Source organism: Acipenser ruthenus, chromosome 4, assembly GCF_902713425.1.
Source record: "Acipenser ruthenus chromosome 4, fAciRut3.2 maternal haplotype, whole genome shotgun sequence".
NCBI lineage: Eukaryota > Metazoa > Chordata > Actinopteri > Acipenseriformes > Acipenseridae > Acipenser > Acipenser ruthenus.
The window spans coordinates 38,811,873-38,833,649 of record NC_081192.1 but is presented as its reverse complement, the minus strand read 5'-3'; the positions used below and the strand labels follow the sequence as shown (position 1 = coordinate 38,833,649).

At 38.8% G+C, this 21,777-nt stretch overlaps 1 protein-coding gene across 1 annotated transcript in view; it reads right to left on the bottom strand.

The window, feature by feature from the left end:
• The window catches only part of LOC117400763 (tumor necrosis factor receptor superfamily member 11B-like), a 16,746-nt gene extending 6,865 nt beyond the window's left edge, over positions 1-9,881 (bottom strand). The window contains exons 1-2 of the mRNA XM_034001089.3: positions 9,759-9,881; positions 413-782 (exon numbers count right to left, since the gene is read on the bottom strand). Coding sequence (XP_033856980.2) covers positions 413-782; positions 9,759-9,845 — 457 coding nt within the window. The 5' untranslated portion in view covers positions 9,846-9,881. The remainder of the gene's footprint in view (positions 1-412; positions 783-9,758) is intronic.
• Between the last annotated feature and the right edge of the window lie 11,896 nt (positions 9,882-21,777).

Here is a 21,777-nt window from a genome sequence, read left to right as displayed (position 1 = left end):
GGTCCGACTGGCTGGGAAACAGGTTTGTGATTGATTCAGGCACTTGTCTTTCTAACTAAAGAGCATTGAAAAGTCAAACCCCACAACTTAATTTTACTTTACATCACATTTAAATGAAATCTTAGAAGAATTAACAGGAATATAAAAAAAAAAAAACTATACGATATTTTAATGAATTCTAACAAAATACATATTTTATAATCTATGGCACAGGTAGATTTAACAGCAAGTAGGATGTTGTAGGAGACAAATATTTTTTGTTGAAATGCTTTGTTAGTAGTTGTGTGAAAGATTACATTTGGGTGCATAATTTTTTCAGGGGGTTTATTCCTCAAAAATCAATTTAAAATATATTTTCTTTCTTTGTGTAAACATTTCAGTCGCGGATTTGTAAGCATGATTAAATACACACCTGGCTTCTTTACGCCATATCCAGAGTGACAGGAACTATGTTTTATACAGAATTCAATTTCAAGATGATAGCCCTCCATGCATTTGCAGAGCCGGTTGTGTGTACTGTTGCACTCATGTTGAAAGTTCTGCTTCTCCTTGCACACCACAGTGCAGTACTGGCACTTTTCATCCCAATGCCAGTTCTCTGAATAGTGATGCGCTGGACAGGGTGAGCACACGGTCTTTCTATTTGCATTGCAGTGATGTTGAACAAAAGTACCAGGAGGGCATTGGTCACAGGTAAAAAAGTGAGATGTTACCGGATCCCAGTGCTGATATGTTGGGGCCGGTATCTCATGGAGAGCCCAAGTAAATGAGACAGCAAACAACTATAAAAAGAAAGAACAGGAAAGACAAAGGAAAGGCTTTTTAAATGCACGTGAACTATTGTATTCAATTAGACCGACATGATTTTCTCATATCCAAAGCTTTAATATTTACTTTAAGTTAGAATCTGTGATTAACACTGCGAAAATGCAGAGAGGTTAATGACTAAAAATAACATGTTTTTAGAGATTCTGTGCAAAAATAAAACAAACCATTGTTACTCTGTAGAGCCAGGCATCCCAATACTAACTTTAAATATAAATATATATATATTTGTATGATGTTGTCTAGGACCACAATACCTTCCAGTCCTGCACCTGTCATCAACCACTCCATCTTATCATTTGCTTATTCATATGCAAGCAGTTTTATAAAGAAGGTTCTTGGAAAGTTTTATCTTAATTGAATAAGTGTTGCTTGAGAGATAGGCAATGCTTATTCAATTGATAGACAAAATTCTATAAACACACAGAAAGGTTGTTTGGCCTGAAGGACAAACAGCCGACATATACCCAAATATTATGATATTTTTATGTAGATACCTTCAGGGTTTTGTTATTGTTTTGTTTCTGGCAGAGGCGAGATTAGGCAGCTCGTCCTCTGCCAGTATATAATTAAAAACCTTGTGTTGAAGGTGGCCATCTCCCGAATTGATTAAGTGTTCAATTGTTGCTAATCGGGAGATGGTCACCTGTATATAAGCCTGCAGTTCTCCGTGCTCTGGGTGGGTGTACAGAGGAGAGTACAGGAGAGCTAAAGGAGAAAAGTAAAAAATTATACATTATACAGGATCAGTGACAGCATCTGCCCAGCCTGACCTGTGGGTTTTGTGTTCGAGTTTTGTTTTTGTTAAAACCTTTTGCTCTGTGAGCAAGTGTGTTCTTTGTTAAACCTTTTATTTTTGTTATTTTTGAAAATAAACGGCGCCACAGCATCCTTTGCACCGCAGTATTGTATGTTTGTTTTTCTTCCTTCATTCTGGCCTGACGTCACCACTCAGCCATCCTGTCACAGGAAGCTATATTGTTTTTCGTCTCAACAGGCGCTTCATGGGGTTTTTCCTAAATAATTTTGAAGCTAGCATATTATATGCCTAAGACCAAAGACTGATTCACACCATAAGCCTAACCAATGGCCCAGATAAGCTGCGCACCGAAATATTCACTAAATTTAAATTTAATGCGTAAAAATATGCATAGCAATTTTGCTGCACACCTTGTCTGCCTCCCGTCCCACCTTCCCTAAAACTTTAACAACTACATTTCCCACAATGCAATGTCTTCAGTTACTAGGAAACTACATGAAAAAAACAACCCAACAAACATTATCCAATCTCTGGCTAGCCCTGTTGTCTTTGCAGCCAATCACAGTAAGAATAAGAAAAATTCGAAGCTACACAGGTTGAAGCATAAACACCCCAGTCCAGCTACAAATCCAACTGGCATTATTGTCTGAGGTAACCACTAAAAAAAAGGTACCTATAACATTAAACTAACTGTTTTATAATGTATTAATGTATTTCCTTATTTTATTTATCTGTATGGATTATATTGAAGTTTTAACATGTTCACTGAGTTTAAGTATTTAATGTTAAAATATAAGTAATGTAATGTGCAAAGCTAATAAAGAACCTTGTAGAACACACGCGTGGTTGTACAGTAGTTCAAAGTAACACTGCAGTAAAATTGAAGGTTATTTTTTAATGCCTCCCCCATTACCATTAAAGATTGTACAGTATTTATTGAGATTACTCAGGACTTCAAGGTAATGTTTCATTTTACCCCCTGAAAATACAATTTACTCTCTGTTTTAAAATTACAGGGTAAGTTACTCCCAGACCCAAAAACTTATCTGGAGTGCTGAGCTGAACTATTTAGTTCAGTATTACCAATAGAATAATGCATGTGGTGAAATCGAAGAAAATTTCTCCATATTTTCAAACATTCTTTCTTGAACTTTTAACCTTAATGTTGCTTAATGTTGTGATGATGCTATGTAGCAACCAAAAAGGACAGCTTTTGGCAGTACACTATATGAATCAACTGTAATTACAGTTTCTGAAATCTCTAAAAAGGGCTCTTCAACTATTTTTTGTACTGTGTAGACATAACAACTACCAGAAATACTGCTTCTGTGATGGTGTTCTGTGGAAGCATATATTTCTAAAATTGTGGCCGTGGCAACCTAACCACAGTGTTTGGGCTTCCCTACCCAGTTGTAATCCCCACTTCCTGACTGACTGTACCGTTTAGCTCTCAGGAAAGGCATTATCTCCCCTAACCAAGCTTTCTTCTGTTTGGGAGGGCAGGCATTCTAAGGGATTATGGCTCTTTCTTTGTTAGAAATTACATAACCAACAAAGTTTTAAACTGATTTCAGATCCATGTGGTATTTGTTTGATGTACCTAATTTCAAAGGCAGAATTACACATGTACAACAGACCTCCTGTAAGCATATCTTCTAATATACTGTACAATGAGCAGATTAAACAATCGTTCGGGTCATGCCTAGCATCAGAAAAGAGATGATGCACGAGCAGAAGGTGGTGAAGCAACCAAGAAGCTAATCTTTACATCATAGTGACCTCATAATGTTTGATGAAATGTACATATTGTATTGGTTTGTCATAATCAGTGTGTTCTTTTAAAAAAAACATATTATAGGGTGGCACAGTTTCTCTGAACTCAGGCACAAATTTATAAAGGGGAAAAACTGACCGTAATGTGTGTGTTCAATATGGCCACACTCAGCGTCAAAATAACGACCTTAAATCAAACCATTTAAATAGCCCTCAGGGCAATTAGCAGTGGAGAATTACAGTACATAAGAAAATTTACAAACGAGAGGAGGCCATTCAGCCCATCTTGCTCGTTTGGTTGTTAGTAGCTTATTGGTCCCAGAATCTCATCAAGCAGCTTCTTGAAGGATCCCAGGGTGTCAGCTTCAACAACATTACTGGGGAGTTGGTTCCAGACCCTCACAATTCTGTGTAAAAAGTGCCTCCTATTTTCTGTTCTGAATGCCCCTTTATCTAATCTCCATTTGTGACCCCTCTCACAATAAATAGTGGGTTTGGGTCAAACCTGCGTGTGTAGGCTACACATTCCAAAAGAAAATTAATGGCATACAAAGACCTCAGCCTGGTACTAGCCATGGTGATGAGGATGCTCGGAAGCGAAAAACTGAAATATACCAATATGGAAGTGGAGATTTTGGTACAAGCAGTACTTGTAACATATTAAGATGCAAGCTTGAAATACATCACCAGGACAAAGGAGTAACATATGGAAGCAGTGGTGGAGTAGTGGTTAGGGCTCTGAACTCCTGACCGGAGGGTTGTGGGTTCAGTCCCCAGTGGGGGACACTGCTGTTGTACCCTTGAGCAAGGTACTTTACCTAGATTGCTCCAGTAAAAACCCAACTGTATAAATGGGTAATTGTATGTAAAAATAATGTGATATCTGTATAATGTGAAATAATGTATAATGTGATATCTTGTAACAATTGTAAGTCGCCCTGGATAAGGGCGTCTGCTAAGAAATAAATAATAATAATAATAATAATGTGTGGTGGCTTCTTAATAAACAAATGTACCACTTCAGAGTTTGTAGTCTAGGTTGCTTATACATTACACGCATTGTGTGTGTTTTATAAATCCCCTCCCAAACTGGAGTTTGCAAAACAATACGGTATTATAAACCACAATTTACAAAACTGACTTGATCAGAAGGGTTAAAAAAATTGCTCTATGCAAAATGTTATTAAATGTTTCTTTGTCCTTGAAAACGATGTCTCCTTCTTGCTGCAGACAAGACTCCCACATCACCTTGCCTTGTATAGCCTACTGTCTGACTGCAGCAAATTAATGCCTGTTTTTCAGAGTTCTTAAAATAATCAAGCAAATACGATGCCCGCAATTACCGGCAGCTTTAACAAATTAGACAGAATATTTAACACTAGAACCACCGCGGGATTAATGAGATTTAAAATGTAAACGAATCTGCGTACTGTCAATGCAATGCGGTTGTCCGTTAAAAAAAAAAAAAAAGCAAGAAAGAAAATAACGAAAGAAACAAAAAAGGACAATCGCATTGCATTCACAAATGCAGATTCGTTTACATTTTAAATCCAAACCTGTCAAAATGACTACCATGGCGGTTCTAGTGTTAATAGACCTCATTTGCAAATTCCCCTCCCAATTTTAGCGGTTTCGTTCAGAAACGCCCCAGAATTATATATGTATATACAGAATTACATGTGCATCAAGGGCTAAAGCGCACAGAGACATTGCCCCCGTAAATCACGTCTTAATTGCGTGTTTATGACATTGCGTGTGTTTTATAAATCACATTCAAGAATTCAGAACCCTCAGCTCCCGTTTCACGGTTGTAAAACATGTGCAATCCTTTTATAAATCTGGGTCTCTAATACCTCAATGTTATATACCCAATAAATGTGAACCACACCACATTGTATATTTGTTGTAATTGCAAACATGCTACAATGGGTTAAAAATAACTATGAAATGCTTTCCTAATAGCTTTAAATGTATGGTGACAAGAGTTAAGGCCTCTATCCACTGGATGTGATGCGACAAGCGAAACGTAACAAAATGAATAGAACCTATACTTTTGATAATTATCTTTCACACCACAGACGACGTGACAGGCGACATGGAAGCAACACCATGGCGACACTGGAGCGACGTCGTGTGACAACTAGGGAATTAACCAATCAGACAATAGCTTCAATGCGTGTGGTCCAGAAGGGTGCAGGTCTCCAGAATAATGGAGGAAATACTTGCCGTTGAAAAAATATCCAGAGCTTTATGACAAAGGTCATCACAATTATAAATATACAGATTTGAAAGACAATATATGGGAATCCATTTCAAAGGAACTGGATAAGCCTCTTATGTATAATTTATTGCCATATATGTTGAAATACTGTCAGAGAAGATAATTTCCACATCATGTTGACAAATTATATGGCAAGCCAAATTGTCATTTAGAGATATCTTCAAATATTTAAAAAAATCTCTAAATCATTTTAAAATATCATAAACACATTTAGTCATATCTCAAAATGATTTCCAGATATCTGGAGCTATAAATGAGACATCTAAAATGCATTTTGAGATATCTCTAAATAACGTGCTGTTCATTTAGCGATATCTCTAAATCGACAGGCAGTCCATTCAAAACATACAGCATTTTCACAGGAAGTCATTTAGAGATATCTTGAAATGACTTCCTGTTCATTTCGAGATATCTCTAAATGATTTAGAGATATCTTTAAATGAACGGGAAATTATTTTGAGATATTGCTAAATGACAGTTTGCTGTACCATGCTAGCAAAACATGACTTCAGTGACGGTTAAACGAACGTGACACATATCTGATTATTTTATTTTGGCCCATTCCAACCCTTGTCAGTTTTTCAGGGAACAAAATAAAGATACAATATCAAAAATACATATCTGAAAGGACTGTGTTTTAAAATAAGTAGGCTTCCAATTAGATTAGTACTGTATTGGTATTATATTTTCAACGGAAGAAGTATTTTAATTCAAAACAATATGTTTCTGAAAATATCACTTGCCAAAAGAGAAGACACACGGATTGTAATACAGTACATACTTTTAAATTTGATATGTACAGTGGCAGTATGTAAAATTTCCAGTTAACGACCCAACAGCAAAATGAAATCAAAATGTTACCCAAGCACAAAACTGCATACAACATAAAAGGTAATGCAATTTAGCAAAAGATATATATAAAAAAAACAACAACACAGTTTCCAGAATTAAAACAGGAGGCTTATCCAAAGTCAGTATTCAAAACTGCAGAATGTAGTGCGCGATAAGGTCCTAATGTCACAGTTCACTTGCAAATGAAAATGCACAAGAACAACTAAAGATCACAGATTTAAAAAAAAAAATACATTACAGTATCTAAAACTGTTTAATGATTAACTGTTACATTACCGTTGCTTGTCTCTTTGCTTTGTTTTGGCGTCAGGTGAAACTAGAGGAAGCGCTGTGTAACTGCGCAGTCGGAAGTCGCGTGTGATGGGTAAGTACATTGTTACACATATAAATGATTTTATTCTTAAGGTCGGCCAGGGTGTCCTTGGCTCACCGCGTACCAGAGACCCCTGTGGTTTTGCCTGGCGCCTGTGGGCTTGCCTGTAAGCTGCCCCGAGCTGCGTTGTCCTCCGATGCTGTAGCTCTGAGGTGGCTGCATGGTGGGCCTGCAGTGTGTAAAAGAAGCAGTCGGCTGACTGCACACGCTTTGGAGGACAGCGTAGCCAGCTCCATACAAAGGACAGCTTACCATAAGGACTGGCCTTTGTCTGTCATTTTCAATTTGAAGATGACCCTCTGTTCAAATTTCTATTAAAAAAATGTACTCAGTCCTTTAGGTGGTCATAATAAATATGGACAACACTCTGACTTGTATAAATGCAAGTTAATTGAAATAAGATTTCTTGGTCTGGGGACCAGTGACTTGAATAAAAGCCACACAAGAGCACATTTCAGGTCAGTATATTGTGAGAAAAACTGGACATTTAGACCTTTAATAAAGAATGGTCTACTGAGAGATGTCTCCATGCCTAGCTTCAACTGCCAGGGCCAACTATACATTGAAGGTAATGCACACTATTCATCCAATATCGCTATATAACACATATAACTTTAAATCTGTTCTAATGTTATTAGGGGAACTGTTTGTATAATTGACATTTTTGCAAAGGGTGTACGTTTTAATAGTCTTTAACTACTGTACTGTACATACTATTTATAGATTTCTTTTTTTTTACATACTAGTCCCAAACTACTTAACATAAAGCCTCTCTTGTCTCCTATTTAGTAATATGACTTTCTCATGAAATGACTATCACAAGGAAAAAATGCTTTGATTTTTCATCAGTATTATACAAAAAGATAACGCATCAATATGAGTTGCATGTTTGGCATTTAGGGATCTAACAACAAATAATGAAGACTGGTGGTATTTTTTTGTTATCATTAAATGAAGAAGTTGCCATCTTATAGTTCCCTTTAAAAGATGTTTTGTTCCTTTTTGAACTGAAATACAGCATACACTGTTTAACGGAACATTACAATTTCAGTTATTTCTTGGAAAACATAAGTCATACTTCTTGTTTGTTTTATTTTAAACAAGAACCATATTATTTAGCAATACTCAATGGCACAAATTTGAAACTATTTGCAGCTGCCTTCTCTACAAATGGGAACTGCAACAGTGTACCTGTTTGTGTGAATGAAAGCTTCAAATTAGGTCTGCATGTCTGAATTACAATTATGACAACCCCAGAGCCTGAATGCTCACATAGGCATACAGTACAATAACACCAAAAAATGTTTAGACAAATATTCTAAATTTCAATTGTGTAAAAAGTTATCTGGAAAACAAATCAATCTTAGCAAGTTCATTTGTAAACAAACTTTAGTAGGAGAGGGGCATCTTTTTTTCATACACTGGTAAGAAAAATAACTGCATTTACTTTAGATGAATCACTACCAGTTTTTTTGCTGAACCATGAGCAGTTCTGAAAATTATTTCAAGACACATGCAATCCCATGTGTTTTTTGTCACATAACTAAAACAACTTTCTGAAAACATGTAAGTCCATGTATTGCAATGAGAAGGCACTTTATCTCTATTTAAATATATGGGATTTCCAATCTGCAGAAATACACTGACCTGCAGTAAAAACAAAAAGTTATGTGCTGTGTTTCACCAATGTGCAGTATACATACATATACATAAAGCCTTTATTTAGGCTAACTCAACCAACTACATAAGGGAAAGAACCGTTGTGCTGTAATATCAACTTAATTTCCCCAGTGCGGTTGATTGGGTTCAGAGGTTCAATATGAAGCAAAGAAAGTGTGGGGGTCATGTACAGAATTTATGTATGTATGTATGTATGTAAGTATGTCTGTATCTACCTGATCTGTGTCGCATAGGTATTTTACACGTGTGCTTCTAGCCAAGGTCACAAAGTACTACACCTGATGTACGGCGTTTCTATGTGATCTGCATCACTAACCCACTAATATGGGTGTCTTTTAGAATGGCAATAGAAAGAACACATCTAGGAAAATAGGAAGATCTAACTGACTGGGGGTTGGAGTGCTTGCAAAGAGATGAGGTACAGAGGCAGTGTCAACTTGCTCTTCGACTGCAGTTTGGATAATCCAGTATAAAGATTCAGTAGCAGAACCACAGGCGACCATAAATACAAGATCAAATAGGACATAAATACACCAAAGCAGTATCACTAAACTTCCAGTAATGAAAGAGAAACACCTGCCTTGGATCCCCCCCTCACCCCCCCACTGTTAACAGCTGATGAGGAACAGTGGGTCATAAAGATGTTGCTGTCATGGTATTTATTACAAATGTGCAAGTCATAAATGTATTTGTTCATAAAACTCATGGCATTAATCAGGATCATTCAGTTTACGTCAGTTAAATTGGCATGAGCACTTTCATACAATACCACTCAGAAAAAAACAGAGTTTTGAACTAACCTGTATGTATACCGTACTTAATCGCCAAAAAAGTAGCATTTTAATGTGATAAATGATATACGACCTGCATCATATCGAAAAGCATAGACAAACAGCATAGCCCATTTAAGAATGTCTTTAGACCATCTTTGTCAGATTCAACTTTAAGCAGTTTTCAGAACATTACAGTGCGTAGCAGCTTTATGAACAGGCTGACCGAAGGCATGCCGTTTCTATAGTAGCATTATGCTGAATCACGTCAAATACACGCATGCCTAAATCATTTGATTCACAGCGATCTAAACCGCAAATAGTGGTGACATTTGTTAAATACAAAACTCACCCACCGTTGAGTCATTTTCATTACACAACGCGAAGCATAATTCTCGTATTTGATAAAAAAAAAAAGACAGTAAAATGTCAAACACTACTCACCAGGACATGTGTGCAGTACCAGTTTGTAAATTTCATTGTGCCGGCTGATGTGACAGCCTGATGTGACCTCTTGCTAACTACACCCATCACTTTCTGGACGTAGAGTAAGTTGTAAATGAAAAGCTCCTGTAGCGGTATCAGTATTTATACAGTAAAAAAAGGGAAGAAAAGCCCAACCCACCTGTATGGTTGTTTTTTTTTTGTTGTTGTTTGTTTGTTTTTTTAAAGGTTTACCATACCTGTCGAAATATTGATTGCTGGTTGTCGTTTAAATAGTATTAAGTTCACTAAAGGAATTGTTTTCGGTTTTGTTTTGCTGGCCATGTGTAACAAACATTAATGTAATAACTAACCGATAATATAATAATACTCTATAATGTAATATTTATTTTTTTACCTATAATGTAAAAATCACCGGGCAATGTAATAACTTAACAAATAAAGTAATACAAATGTCTGCCCTATGTAATACTTTTTTACGCATAAACAACTCGGCTTGCCTGATAATGTAACCTGCTAACCAATAACTGACATGCCACCGTTGCAAACCTGCCCCGATGAGTCATCCGTGATCAAGCATTTTTCCAAGTAAATCTGATGATCTGTGACTGCTGTATGCCTTCCTTAGGCATATGGACAAAACCACAAAAAGCTACAAATCCTCTGATGGTTTACCCTTTACATCCCCACCAATCATACACATCTATAAATGGGAGTTTACTTCTTCCTCATTACACAAATGATTGATGGATGGTTAACTTATTTCTTATTTGATTAATTTGGGAGATACTGACAGTGTGTCTTACCTTCTGGGATAATGGAAGGAATTGCCATGTGATGAGGTTTAAAGTCTAATTGATTCATCATTGAAGGCACACATAATATTACAGCTCCCCTAGTGGTTGTTCCTGCCTTATTCAGCAAACACCTCAATAGATTTCCAGGCAAGATTAATAAGAAGTTATTCCCTTTCATGTGGCATTTCCTCATTTACCAATATACACTAGGAACCTTCAACTATCCCTGTGAATTGCTATTATAGTTTTTTCTTCAGCTGTATTGTAAACCAACATTTTGGAAGAGGCTATAACAGGAGGCTGTGTGGTCCAGTGGTTTAAGAAAAGGGCTTATAACCACTGTACTTTTTTGTAGTTTTGCCCATATGCCTGCATAAGGAAGGCATATAGCAGTCACAGATCATCAGATTTACATGGACTTGCTTGGAGATCACAGGTGACTCATCAGGGCAGTTATTACATTATTGGTTAGCAGGTTATTACATTATCAGGCAAGCCGACATTTATTTGTTAAGTTATCACATTGTCTGGTGATTATTACATTATAGGCAAACAATTATTACATTATAGAGTATTATTACATTATTGGTAAGTTATTACATTAATGGTTGTTACAGCCGTGCAGAGTACCTTCTCTCTGCTCATTTAACGCAGCAAAACATCAGAGGGTATTCATGTCAGCCGTTATTAATAGCTTTGTGTGAGAGGGGGGTTATGTTTCATTTATTGCATACTTGTCCCGATCGTGAGATCATGTCTAACTAACCTGCTTGATTTTTTGAGGATGTAACATTGACAATGGATAATTGCAAAGCATATGACATGGTTTACTTAGATTTCCAGAAAGCTTTTGACAGTACCGCATTAAAGATTACTTCTCCAACTGAATGCAGTACGGATTCGAGCAAATGCATGCACATGGATTAGGGAGTGGTTAACATGTAGACGATAGAAAGTACAGATTAGAGGAGAAACCTCGAAATGGAGTGAGGTAACCAGTGGAGTACCACAGGAATCAGTATTAGGTCCTCTGCTCTTCCTAATCTACATCATTGACTTTGATTCTGGTATATAGTAAGCAAACTTGTTAAATTTGCAGATGACACAAAAATAGGAGGAGTGGCAAACACTGTTGCTGTCAGTCAAAATGATCTAGACAGCATTCAGAACTGGGCAGACACATGGCAAATGACATTTAATATAGAAAAGTGTAAGGTACTGCACACAGGCAATAAAAATGTCCACTATAAATACCATATGGGAGATACTGAAATTGAAGAAGGAAACTATGAAAAAGATTTAGGAGTTCATACTGACTCAGAAATGTTGTCATCTAGACCAGTGGTTCCCAACCACCAGTCCATGGACCAGTGCCAGTCCACCGGGAGAGTTCAGCCGGTCCACAAGAAGGCTGAAAAAAAAAGACATAGTGAAGGATTAGCAATAATACAAAATGGCCATTGCTGCTATTTGCATGATCTAATGTACGAAACAGAAGCACATTGTTATAAGATGTACTATTAACTAGTACAGTAGTCAGATTAACAATGTATTTAACCTTCCCCGTGTTTATTGACGCAGCCAGCGTTTCATTTGCCGCACGTACTGCCTTGTTTGTGTTTACTTCCTGGTCTGACATCACCACTGCAGTTATCCTGTCACATGGCGTTACGCAGAAAATGAGAGAGTCATAATGGTGCATGGGTCTATTGCTACCGTATTCAGTTTTGTGACAGTAAGATTGCTCTTCAGTAAGATTTAAATGCTCTATGTACTGTTGAGAAGTTGACAGTGATCAAATCATGTCAAACCAAGTTTCTTTGGACAGTTTTTTCAACAAAAAGGATCGACAGCAGCAGTGAAAAATAGAAATATGATGAAGTTTATGAACTCGATGAAGAAGATAGGCATGAGGAAAGGGATGCGACAAAAGCAAAGAAAAAACGATCCAGCTTCAATCTAATATACAATGCTTCCTATATTAAGTTTGGATTTATTTCATCAGGCGATGCAGAGGCACCTAAGCCTCAATGTGTTATATGTGGAGACGTACTTAGTAATGATGCAATGAAGCCATCCAAACTAATTTGGCACCTAAAAACAAAACATGCTGAATTGGAATCCAAACCAGCAGAGTTCTTTGAAAGAAAGTGTGATGAATTAAAGGGTCAGCAACAACTAATGTGATGCACAATTGTAAGTGGAGCTGCATTGAAAGCATCTTACTTGGTCTCACTTTGTATCGTAAACACCAAAAAGCCATTTTCAATAGGTGAAGAGTTGATAATGCTGTCTGTTGTAAGTGCTGAGCAAAACTGCAGCCAAAAGGGTGAGCTGTGTACCTCTTTGAAACAATACAGTGGCTCAAAGAATTGAAGACGTTTCTCAAGACATGGAAGATCAACTAATAGATGGGCTGAAGAAGTCAAAATATTTTTCACTACAACTCGACAAATCCACAGACATTACCGTTTTAGCAATTCTGTTGGCATATGTACGTTTTGAACATGAGGGCGATTTGACTGAAGAATTGCTGTGTGCTCTCGAACTCTCAAAGCAAATATGTGACTGAACATGGACAGGATTGGAAATTTTGTGTTGGAATCTGCACAGATGGCGCCGCTACAGTGACGGGACGTCATTCTGGTGTTGTGGCGAAATTGAAAGCAGTTGCCCCTGAATGTGAGTCAACGAATTGTTTTATTCACCGTGAAATGCTGGCAACAAAAAAGATGTTGGTAGAACTGCATGATGTTCTCAATACAGTTGTGAAAGTAGTTGGCTACGTGAGAGCCCATGCTTTGAATTCCAGGTTGTTCACGTGTTGTTCAGCTGCTGTTGCACACAGAAATACGTTGGGGCAAAGTAATATCGAGCTAAGAAATGAACTTCCCAGATTCCACATGGAAAAGAAGTCTGATTGGACTGACAGTTTCAGGGATTTTGAATGGCTTGCAAAGTTGGCATATTTAGCCGACATTTTTTCATCTCTGTATGATCTGAACCTGTCATTACAAGGCATGATGACAAGTGTATTTCAGATGGCAGATAAAATCGCTGCATTTAAAAACAAACTTAAAATGTGGAGAAATTGTGTTTCCAAACATTGTTTTGATATGTTGTCAGTACTCATAGAAGTAATCAGTGATTCCAATGAGCAGTTAGACATGAACAATTTGGTTGACCTAATTGGTCAGCATATGAAATTGCTGAGTGAAAAATTTGAAGATTATTTTCCTACAAAGATGGATCGCAGAAATGGAAAGGAATGGATTCGAGATCCCTTCATTTTGAAGACCGGAACATCATTATCCACAATGCAGGAAGAGCAACTGACAGAGTTATCAAGAAGTTCCAGTTTCAAGCATGTGAATCTCTGGCTGCATTTTGGATAAAGATAAGCCAGAATATCCTGAGCTAAGTGAAATCGCTTTGCAATCATTTTGCTGCCTTTCTCCTTTACATATCTGTGCAAGACCAGATTTTCAGCCATGACTGTGATAAAAACCAAGCACCGGAATGATGTTCGTGATGTTCGAGCATCACTATGAGTAGCAGTCTCAAACATAGAACCCAGACTGGATCACTACATCACTACCCCACTCACACAGTCATATTTTTTGTTTTATTGTCTCTGTAGACTTACAGCTGTTTTATTTTTTTATGCATAGGAACAGGTACTAAGTCACATCAGAATTATTTGGTAATATATAACTAAAAGGTATTGACAATATCGACCCAAGGGACTTGTTCGACCTGAAAAAAGAAACAAGGACCAGGGGTCACAAATGGAGATTAGCTAAAGGGGCATTCAGAACAGAAAATAGGAGGCACTTTTTTACACAGAGAATTGTGGGAGTCTGGAACCAACTCCCCAGTAATGTTGTTGAAGCTGACACCCTGGGATCCTACAAGAAGCTGCTTGATGAGATTCTGGGCTCAATAAGCTACTAAAAACCAAACGAGCAAGGTGGTCCGAATGGCCTCCTCTCATTTGTAAACTTTCTTATGTTCTCGTGTTCTTATGTTCAGCATTTGATCTACATGTTTTATGTGCAGGAATTATACCTAGAATATTTTTTATTCTATAGCTTGAAAGCAGGTGTCATGACGTGTTCTAGTACAGTACACGTTTATGTTTTAAATGTATAATATACAGTATCTAGAGAGTTTCTAATGGAATTCTGATGAAACTTTGTTATGATGTTTTTTTTTTGTTTTTTTTTTCCCCCCAAAGCACACTTATTGAGAATATCTATTTTAGATTTTTTATCCTCTAGAATCCCAACTTTTGAAGGGACACCTGCACATACTGTACTTGTATCATATGTTAGGATTTATTGGAAAATAATCTCAGATACTGGAGCTATATAGAGGAACCTGTACTTCCCTATCATACTATCAGTACATAAATATGTCAGTTATATTTGCACATGCGCATACTGTAGATATAAATCATAGTGTGGCACAAGGTAAATTGATGTAGGAAAGATAAACATGAGCTAAATCCATGGTCCTTGGTGACACAGAAGGTAGTACTAGTAAGGTTCAGGGCTAAATTGAAAGTAGACAAGCCAAATCCTCATGGTAACACACTATAATTAGCAAACATGGTAACATGTAATTAGGAATGTGACTCATCATATTATACAACATATGCATTTTATTTTGTAAAGATTCAGGTGTAAACAAACAATATCCTGCAAATCAAATAACCATAATCTAGGCATACTTGTGTGGGGCACAGCATTGTTTACATTGGCAGGTATTCTAGTACTTTATTTTTGCGTCCATAGGCCTTGAGGCATAGCCAGGGATATTTCTTGAGATGGGTGCACAGGCACTGTCACTGAACTAAGCATTTTTTTCAAAATGTTTTACCTACTGATGAAATGAGATCACTCTGTTTTCATGAAGATGTGCATTCCGACAGGAGGAAGAATTCGTTTATTAAACACATCCGGGAGTGCCATAACATTAAAGATTTTGGGCAGGCCGGACCACATATTAAATGTAAAGCCCGCCGCACACAGCCCGACTCAAGCCGTCCCGACTCATCTCATCTAAACTGGCCTACAGAGTTTGGATGAATCGTATCAGTGTGCGTGCACTTAAAACCAAGATTATGCAGATTTCAGTCGGGATGTCTTCAGATTTGAAGATTGAACATGTTGAATCTTTTTCAGATGCAGTTTCATTCAGATGTGATCAGTCTGTCTGTGTGCGGCGGTTGCCGACCAAGACTGACTGAGACCGATTAGTCATAAGGGTGTCAACCAATGGTGAAGCAGGTTTAAGTGACGTAGCTTGTCATGTAACTTGTCATACAAGATGACAGCTTGACAGCTGAATATTGACAGCTTTAGTTCCACAGGTAAAAATACATTAGTTTTGAATTGCTCTGAGTGTCCCGAATTAAAAAATACCAGATATGTGCACATTTTAATAGGTTTTTTAGGCATTTACTAATCAAAGGTAAATGATCAACTTACCTTTTTATTATCAATCTACTGGCAGCGTATATATTCTTACTGTCACAAGCCCCTAGATCCACACGCTGAGAAAAAACCGCCAAAGTCAAATAAAAAATCAACAGGTTGGATTTTATTTACCACAGGCTAAAGTGTAGTAGACAAACTATACAAAAAAACACTGCCTGAAACGTTTGCACGGTGTAAATGGTCAATAGCTAAATGAATTGATTAAGCCCTTCTTTTGGTTGCCTCGCGGCGCTGTCTCTGCCATTTAATCAGCATACGATGTCATGCATAATATGAGGGTCGCTATGTTGGGCTAAGTTAATTCAAAAATGTGTACAGGGCAGTATTAATTAAATTTGAATACATAGTAATCACCAGTATCTAGTTGTGGTCAGTAATTCAGTCTGCAGTGTGCGACACCCAGTCGGGAAAAACTCAATTGTGACGTCAAACCAAAACTGAGCACAACTGATCGCAGAATCTGTGCATACTCAGGTGAGATGAGTTGGGATGGCTTGAGTCGGGCTGTGTGTGGCGGGCTTAAGGAAACTGCCAGGTACATTTTAGTGGGGGTGACAATTTGCGGGAAAGTCTGTTCTCTTCAGTCCCTTTTAAAACGTGGAGTATTTTGTGCAGCCTGGGATTTATCAGCACTTACCAGCCAACCACATGCCATCGGTTGTCTATCAAAGTCTGTCTGCCTGCCCATCATGACTGAAAATGACATGCAACAGGGAGATGCAGCTTTTATATATCAGAGTATAAAAGTCAGAGATGCTGTTCCTGATGAAAATTTCAGCAACTCATTTTCAGCTCCCACAACATGCCATGCATTTCACAATGTGCATTGTTGGGGAGGTAGACTGAAACGCTCCCAAGCAAAATCTGAGAAATGTATTTCCAGCTTATTTATGAACCATGAGGATTAGGTTTCAAAATTGCTGTGGTACGGACAACATGGGACACAACAAAGGTGAATTAATGGGTTTCAAGCATAACTCTTGAGGTTATTGAAAATTAGTAGTATCAAGAGATTTACTTTTCATTTTCATTTGTGAAAATGGAAATCTGTGTGGCAAATTCATCTATCATGACAATAGTGCGAGGAACTCGTAAATGCAGAAAGCATGTACAGTACCTTTGTTAGAAAGAATTGCAGCTCAAACAAAGAGAACTTTCTGTGATTATCTGTTTGTGAGTCTCTTTGTCTTTCTCCCGGTGTCAGTTTTGTCTTTTATTCAAGGATTCTTTGCAATTTTACAAATTAAAATTTTTAACTGTAAGTCAAGAATTAGTGGCATTAAATATTAGGGCTACAAGTTTGGTTTGATGAAGTAAGTGAACGTCCTCGATGTAGTATCGACTACTAATGTATTAGAATAATGGTTAAAGATATTCTGTTTAATAACGCCACCATGTGGGTTAAGGTGGTAATGGTATGGAGTGGACGTGGGGAAGGAAGTTGTTAATAAAGTTCAGTTACTTTGAATATACAGCATAAAGTGGTCCGTGTGAGTGTTTGAGCCAGAACAACATCTATATATAAAACGGAGATATAACAGTGGCGACGAGCATAAACATGTCCAGACCGATCAAAATTCTTGCTGTGGGTTCCTTCGATGTGAAAGGAGATCAAGGAAACCTCTCTCAAAGGTGGGAGAAATGGGTTAAGCGTTTCGACTATTACATTGCTGCGGTGGGGATTACCAATGATAAACAAAAGAGAGCAATGCTGTTAGATTTAGTCGGTCCCGATGCTCAGGACATTTTCAATACATTCATAAATACAGGGTATGATTTTGATACAGCTCTCATTAAGTTTAATGAATATTTCGAACCGAAGAAAAATGTTGGTTTTGAAAGACATGTCTTCCGACAGACAGTGCAGCAGCACGGCGAAACACTAGACATGTTTGTTACGAGGCTCAGACAACTAGCTAAAACCTGTGAGTACGGCAATCTTACTGACGAAATCATCAGGGACCAAGTGATTGACAAGTGCTTATCAAGCAGATTGCAGCACCGGCTTTTAAGAGAATCAGATTTAACATTAGCCCTTTGCAGTCCATTTATTAAGTGCGCGTCAGGCGCGTCAGGTCCAATTTATTTTCACACGCGCAGTTAATTTTAGACGCGCTGTTTAAAAGTATTTTTTTTTCCACAGTCAAACGGGTTTAAAAGGCCCTGCATATCAACAAAGCACTCACTAGGCATCTCCAGCCCCACCCCACTCTTTCGTTTGCTATCGCTTTCACATATGCTAAGAAATAAATAATAATAATAATAATAATAATAATAGTTGTACATACCGATCAATCATCTCCTGATCACTCGTTTTATCACCAAACTCCTCAATAATGCAATCCAAGTCATTATTTTATTACTATAAAATTCCAAAAAAGCTCTGCAAATGTCCATGATAGTCTCTGTGCGCTGATACAGTAACAGCCAGCTTGTTTCCTTATGACTGCCCATATGGGATGCCAGGGGCAAGTATGACTAATCATGAGATGCGCCTTTTTTTTTTTTTTTTTTTATCGGCTTGTCTCGGCTCCTGTCACTCCCACTCGGCCATTGAATGGTTTTCTCAGCTTTTTCCGGAGAAAAAACAACTAGAAACCCGTTTTTTGCGTTTTTTTGATGATGTCGTCAGGGTCCGACAATGGACCGGATAGGAATAATTGCAATGTCGGACCAGGTCCGACATAGGACCGCAAAGGGTTAGACAAAGCCCTGACGATTGCACAAGCTCAAGAAGCCTCAGAACACCAAGCTAGTCACATGGAATCCAGTGATCTTATCGCATCCGCAGAAAATCTTTGTGCAGTGCATTTCAAAGAAAATGAAAAAAGTATGTCTTAAAAATTGGACTCCAAAGTTTTGCGTTTCACTGACAAAAAAGTCTTTCCATACGGTTCTTCACAACCATTAGAAGTGCTGGGAACCTTTGAAGCAACACTACAGGCAGGAAAAAGCTCTGTCAAAGCAGATTTCCTGGTTGTGCCTGAATCCCATGTTGCAATAATAGGGAGACACACCTCTTCACAACTAGATCTACTATGGCTCATGCCACAAGTATATACACTGAGCAGCAATGTTGAGCGCATCTTACAACAACATAAAGACTGTTTCACTGGTCTAGGGAAGCTCCAAGACTTTCAATTGCAAATTCACATTGACCCTAATGTGAAACCAGTAGCTCAAGCAGCCCGACGTGTCCCTTTCCATATCAGGAAAAAAAGTGGAGAAATAACTGTCTGAATTCAAGTCCATGGATGTTATAGAGGCAGTCAACAGACCAACTCCATAGGTTTCACCATTAGTTAGCATTCCAAAGCGTGATGGGGACATTCACGTGTGTAGACATGAGACGTGAACGACACCCAGTTCCCACAGTAGAGGAAATACTACAGGAAATGACTGGTGCACAAGTGTTCTCCAAGATGGATTTAAAATGGGGATACCATCAAATTGAGTTGGAACCTGAATCCTGAGTCATCACCACCTTTTCCACCCACAAAGGCTTGTATCGCTACAAACACCTTCTGTTTGGCATCTCCAGTGCTTCAGAGTACTACCAACACCTCATCCAGCAGTCTTTACAAGGATGCAGTAGGGTAAGAAACATCTCTGATGACATCATTGTCTACGGCAAGGATCAAGCTGAACATGACTCCCGGCTAGAGCAAGTGTTGCAGAGACTACACAGCAAAGGCCTCCGCCTGAACAAAGTGAAATGCAGGTTCTCTATGGACAGCCTGATTTTCATGAGACACATCCTTTCAGCAAAAGGCATTGGCCCGGACAGAGCCAAAGTAGCGGCTGTTGAAGATGCCAGAGCTCCACAGACAGCAGCAGAGGTCAGGAGTTTCCTAGGGTTAGTAAACTACTGTAGCAGGTTTATACCAGATTTATACCAGGTTTTGCAACAATCTCAAGAGACCCTGTGCAAGCTGACCCAGTCCCATAACACATGGCAATGGGGAAGAAACGTCTTTCCAGTACCAGTGTGCTCACATACTACAACCCTGCAGCACACACCCAACTCATAGTGGATGCCAGCCCTGTGGGTCTCTGTGCCGTGTTGGCACAGAAACAATCTTCAGGTGACTTTCAGCCAGTGGCTTACACTAGCAGATCTTTAACTGATGTGGAAAGACGGTACTCCCAAACTGAAAAAGAAGCCTTGGCTGTGGTGTGAGGTTGTAAAAAGTGCCACATATACGTCTATAGCTCACCCTTCAACCTCATTACAGACCACAAGCCCTTGGAAGTGCTATACTCCCCAAAGTCAAAGCCGCCAGCTCGCATAGAGTGGTGGGTGTTGCGTCTTCAACCTTACCAGTTTAAGATACAATACCGTCCTGGTCCCACAAATTTTGCAGATGCCTTATCCAGGCTTGTCTGATAACAGTCACAGCAGTCCTCCAGCCGGGCCTTAGTCTCGTTGCAGTCTCGTTGCAGTCCTCCAGCCGGGCCTTAGTCTCGTTGCTTGTAGTCGTTGACTCGCTTGCAGCTTGCTTCCACATCTTGGGTCCGTTTTCAGGCAGAGTCCTGTCTTGTTTCCATTTTTAGGCAGTCCCGGAGTTGCAGATTTGCTTAGCAGAGTGACATCACCTTGTTTAGCATTCGATGTGGAGCGCAAAATGTTTAGTTTTGCGTGGATATTTATAGTCTTTTTCACTCTGCTAAATAGCCACTTTCATGAGATAATTTGTGTATCTTGCCTTTTAAACTCACAGTCCTTTGATGTTTTAATGTCCTTTTCCACTGGGATATCACTCATTTATGTCTTCCTTGCATCAAAACAATTGTTGTTGCACGTCTGAATTATTTGTACATAATTCACCTGTCCACTCAGCCTAATCCAGTTCAGGCACTGGTCCTCTAATCAGTAAGTCACATAATTCAGCATGTCTGCAAGCCGGAGGCCCCCTTCTCAAGACACAGCAGTTTGCCCTGTTTCTCAAGACACACAGTTTCATTAATGAATCCAGTTACATTTCTAATATATGTCCCACATGACGCATTTACTCTTGCCACCACTATCTTAATCTGCCGTGCCCGCTCCCGCTGTCTCGGTCACCCAGGCTTCTGACGCTACTAAGCTTCCCTGCCGATCTAAATACTTTTGCCCCCGGGAAGCTTCTCTAGCTCAGCTTTTCTTTAAAGACTGGCCCACCCACAAGCTTCTGAAAGCTCTCTGTAAATAAAGGAATTTCAGTTCCAACAGGGAGTGATCAGATTTCTTTATTTACTACGTACTGCCAATTCATCTCAGCCAAACCAGTCTTTTTTCCTCACATCTCAGTTCAGCGAACCAGGATTTTCAATGGACACTCCTCACCCTGCTCTTTCTACTTTTGATCTCCAGCTTGCCACGTTACCCAATCCTTTAGCTTCTTGTGATGTCTCCAAATGACCTGCGTCTCCAAATATCTGATATCTAGGAAACCCCCCAACTCCGCTGTTTCCTCAGTCTCTGACACACTTGATACAGGATTTCTTGATTGGAACCAGCAGCCCCCCCCCCCCCCCCACCCCCCACATCAACCACTCCAGCCACGCTTGTCACTTCCGCCGCTCCCGCCATGGCTGTCCCTGCCACCAAGCTGCCAATGCTTTTGCTTCTAGACCTCGCTCCATTGCTTCTCTGGTCCACCGGCAATCTCTCTATCCTCAGCTGAGATGCATTATTATTGAAGGATTCCCAGTTCAGACATTTGGTTCCCTCAGTTCATC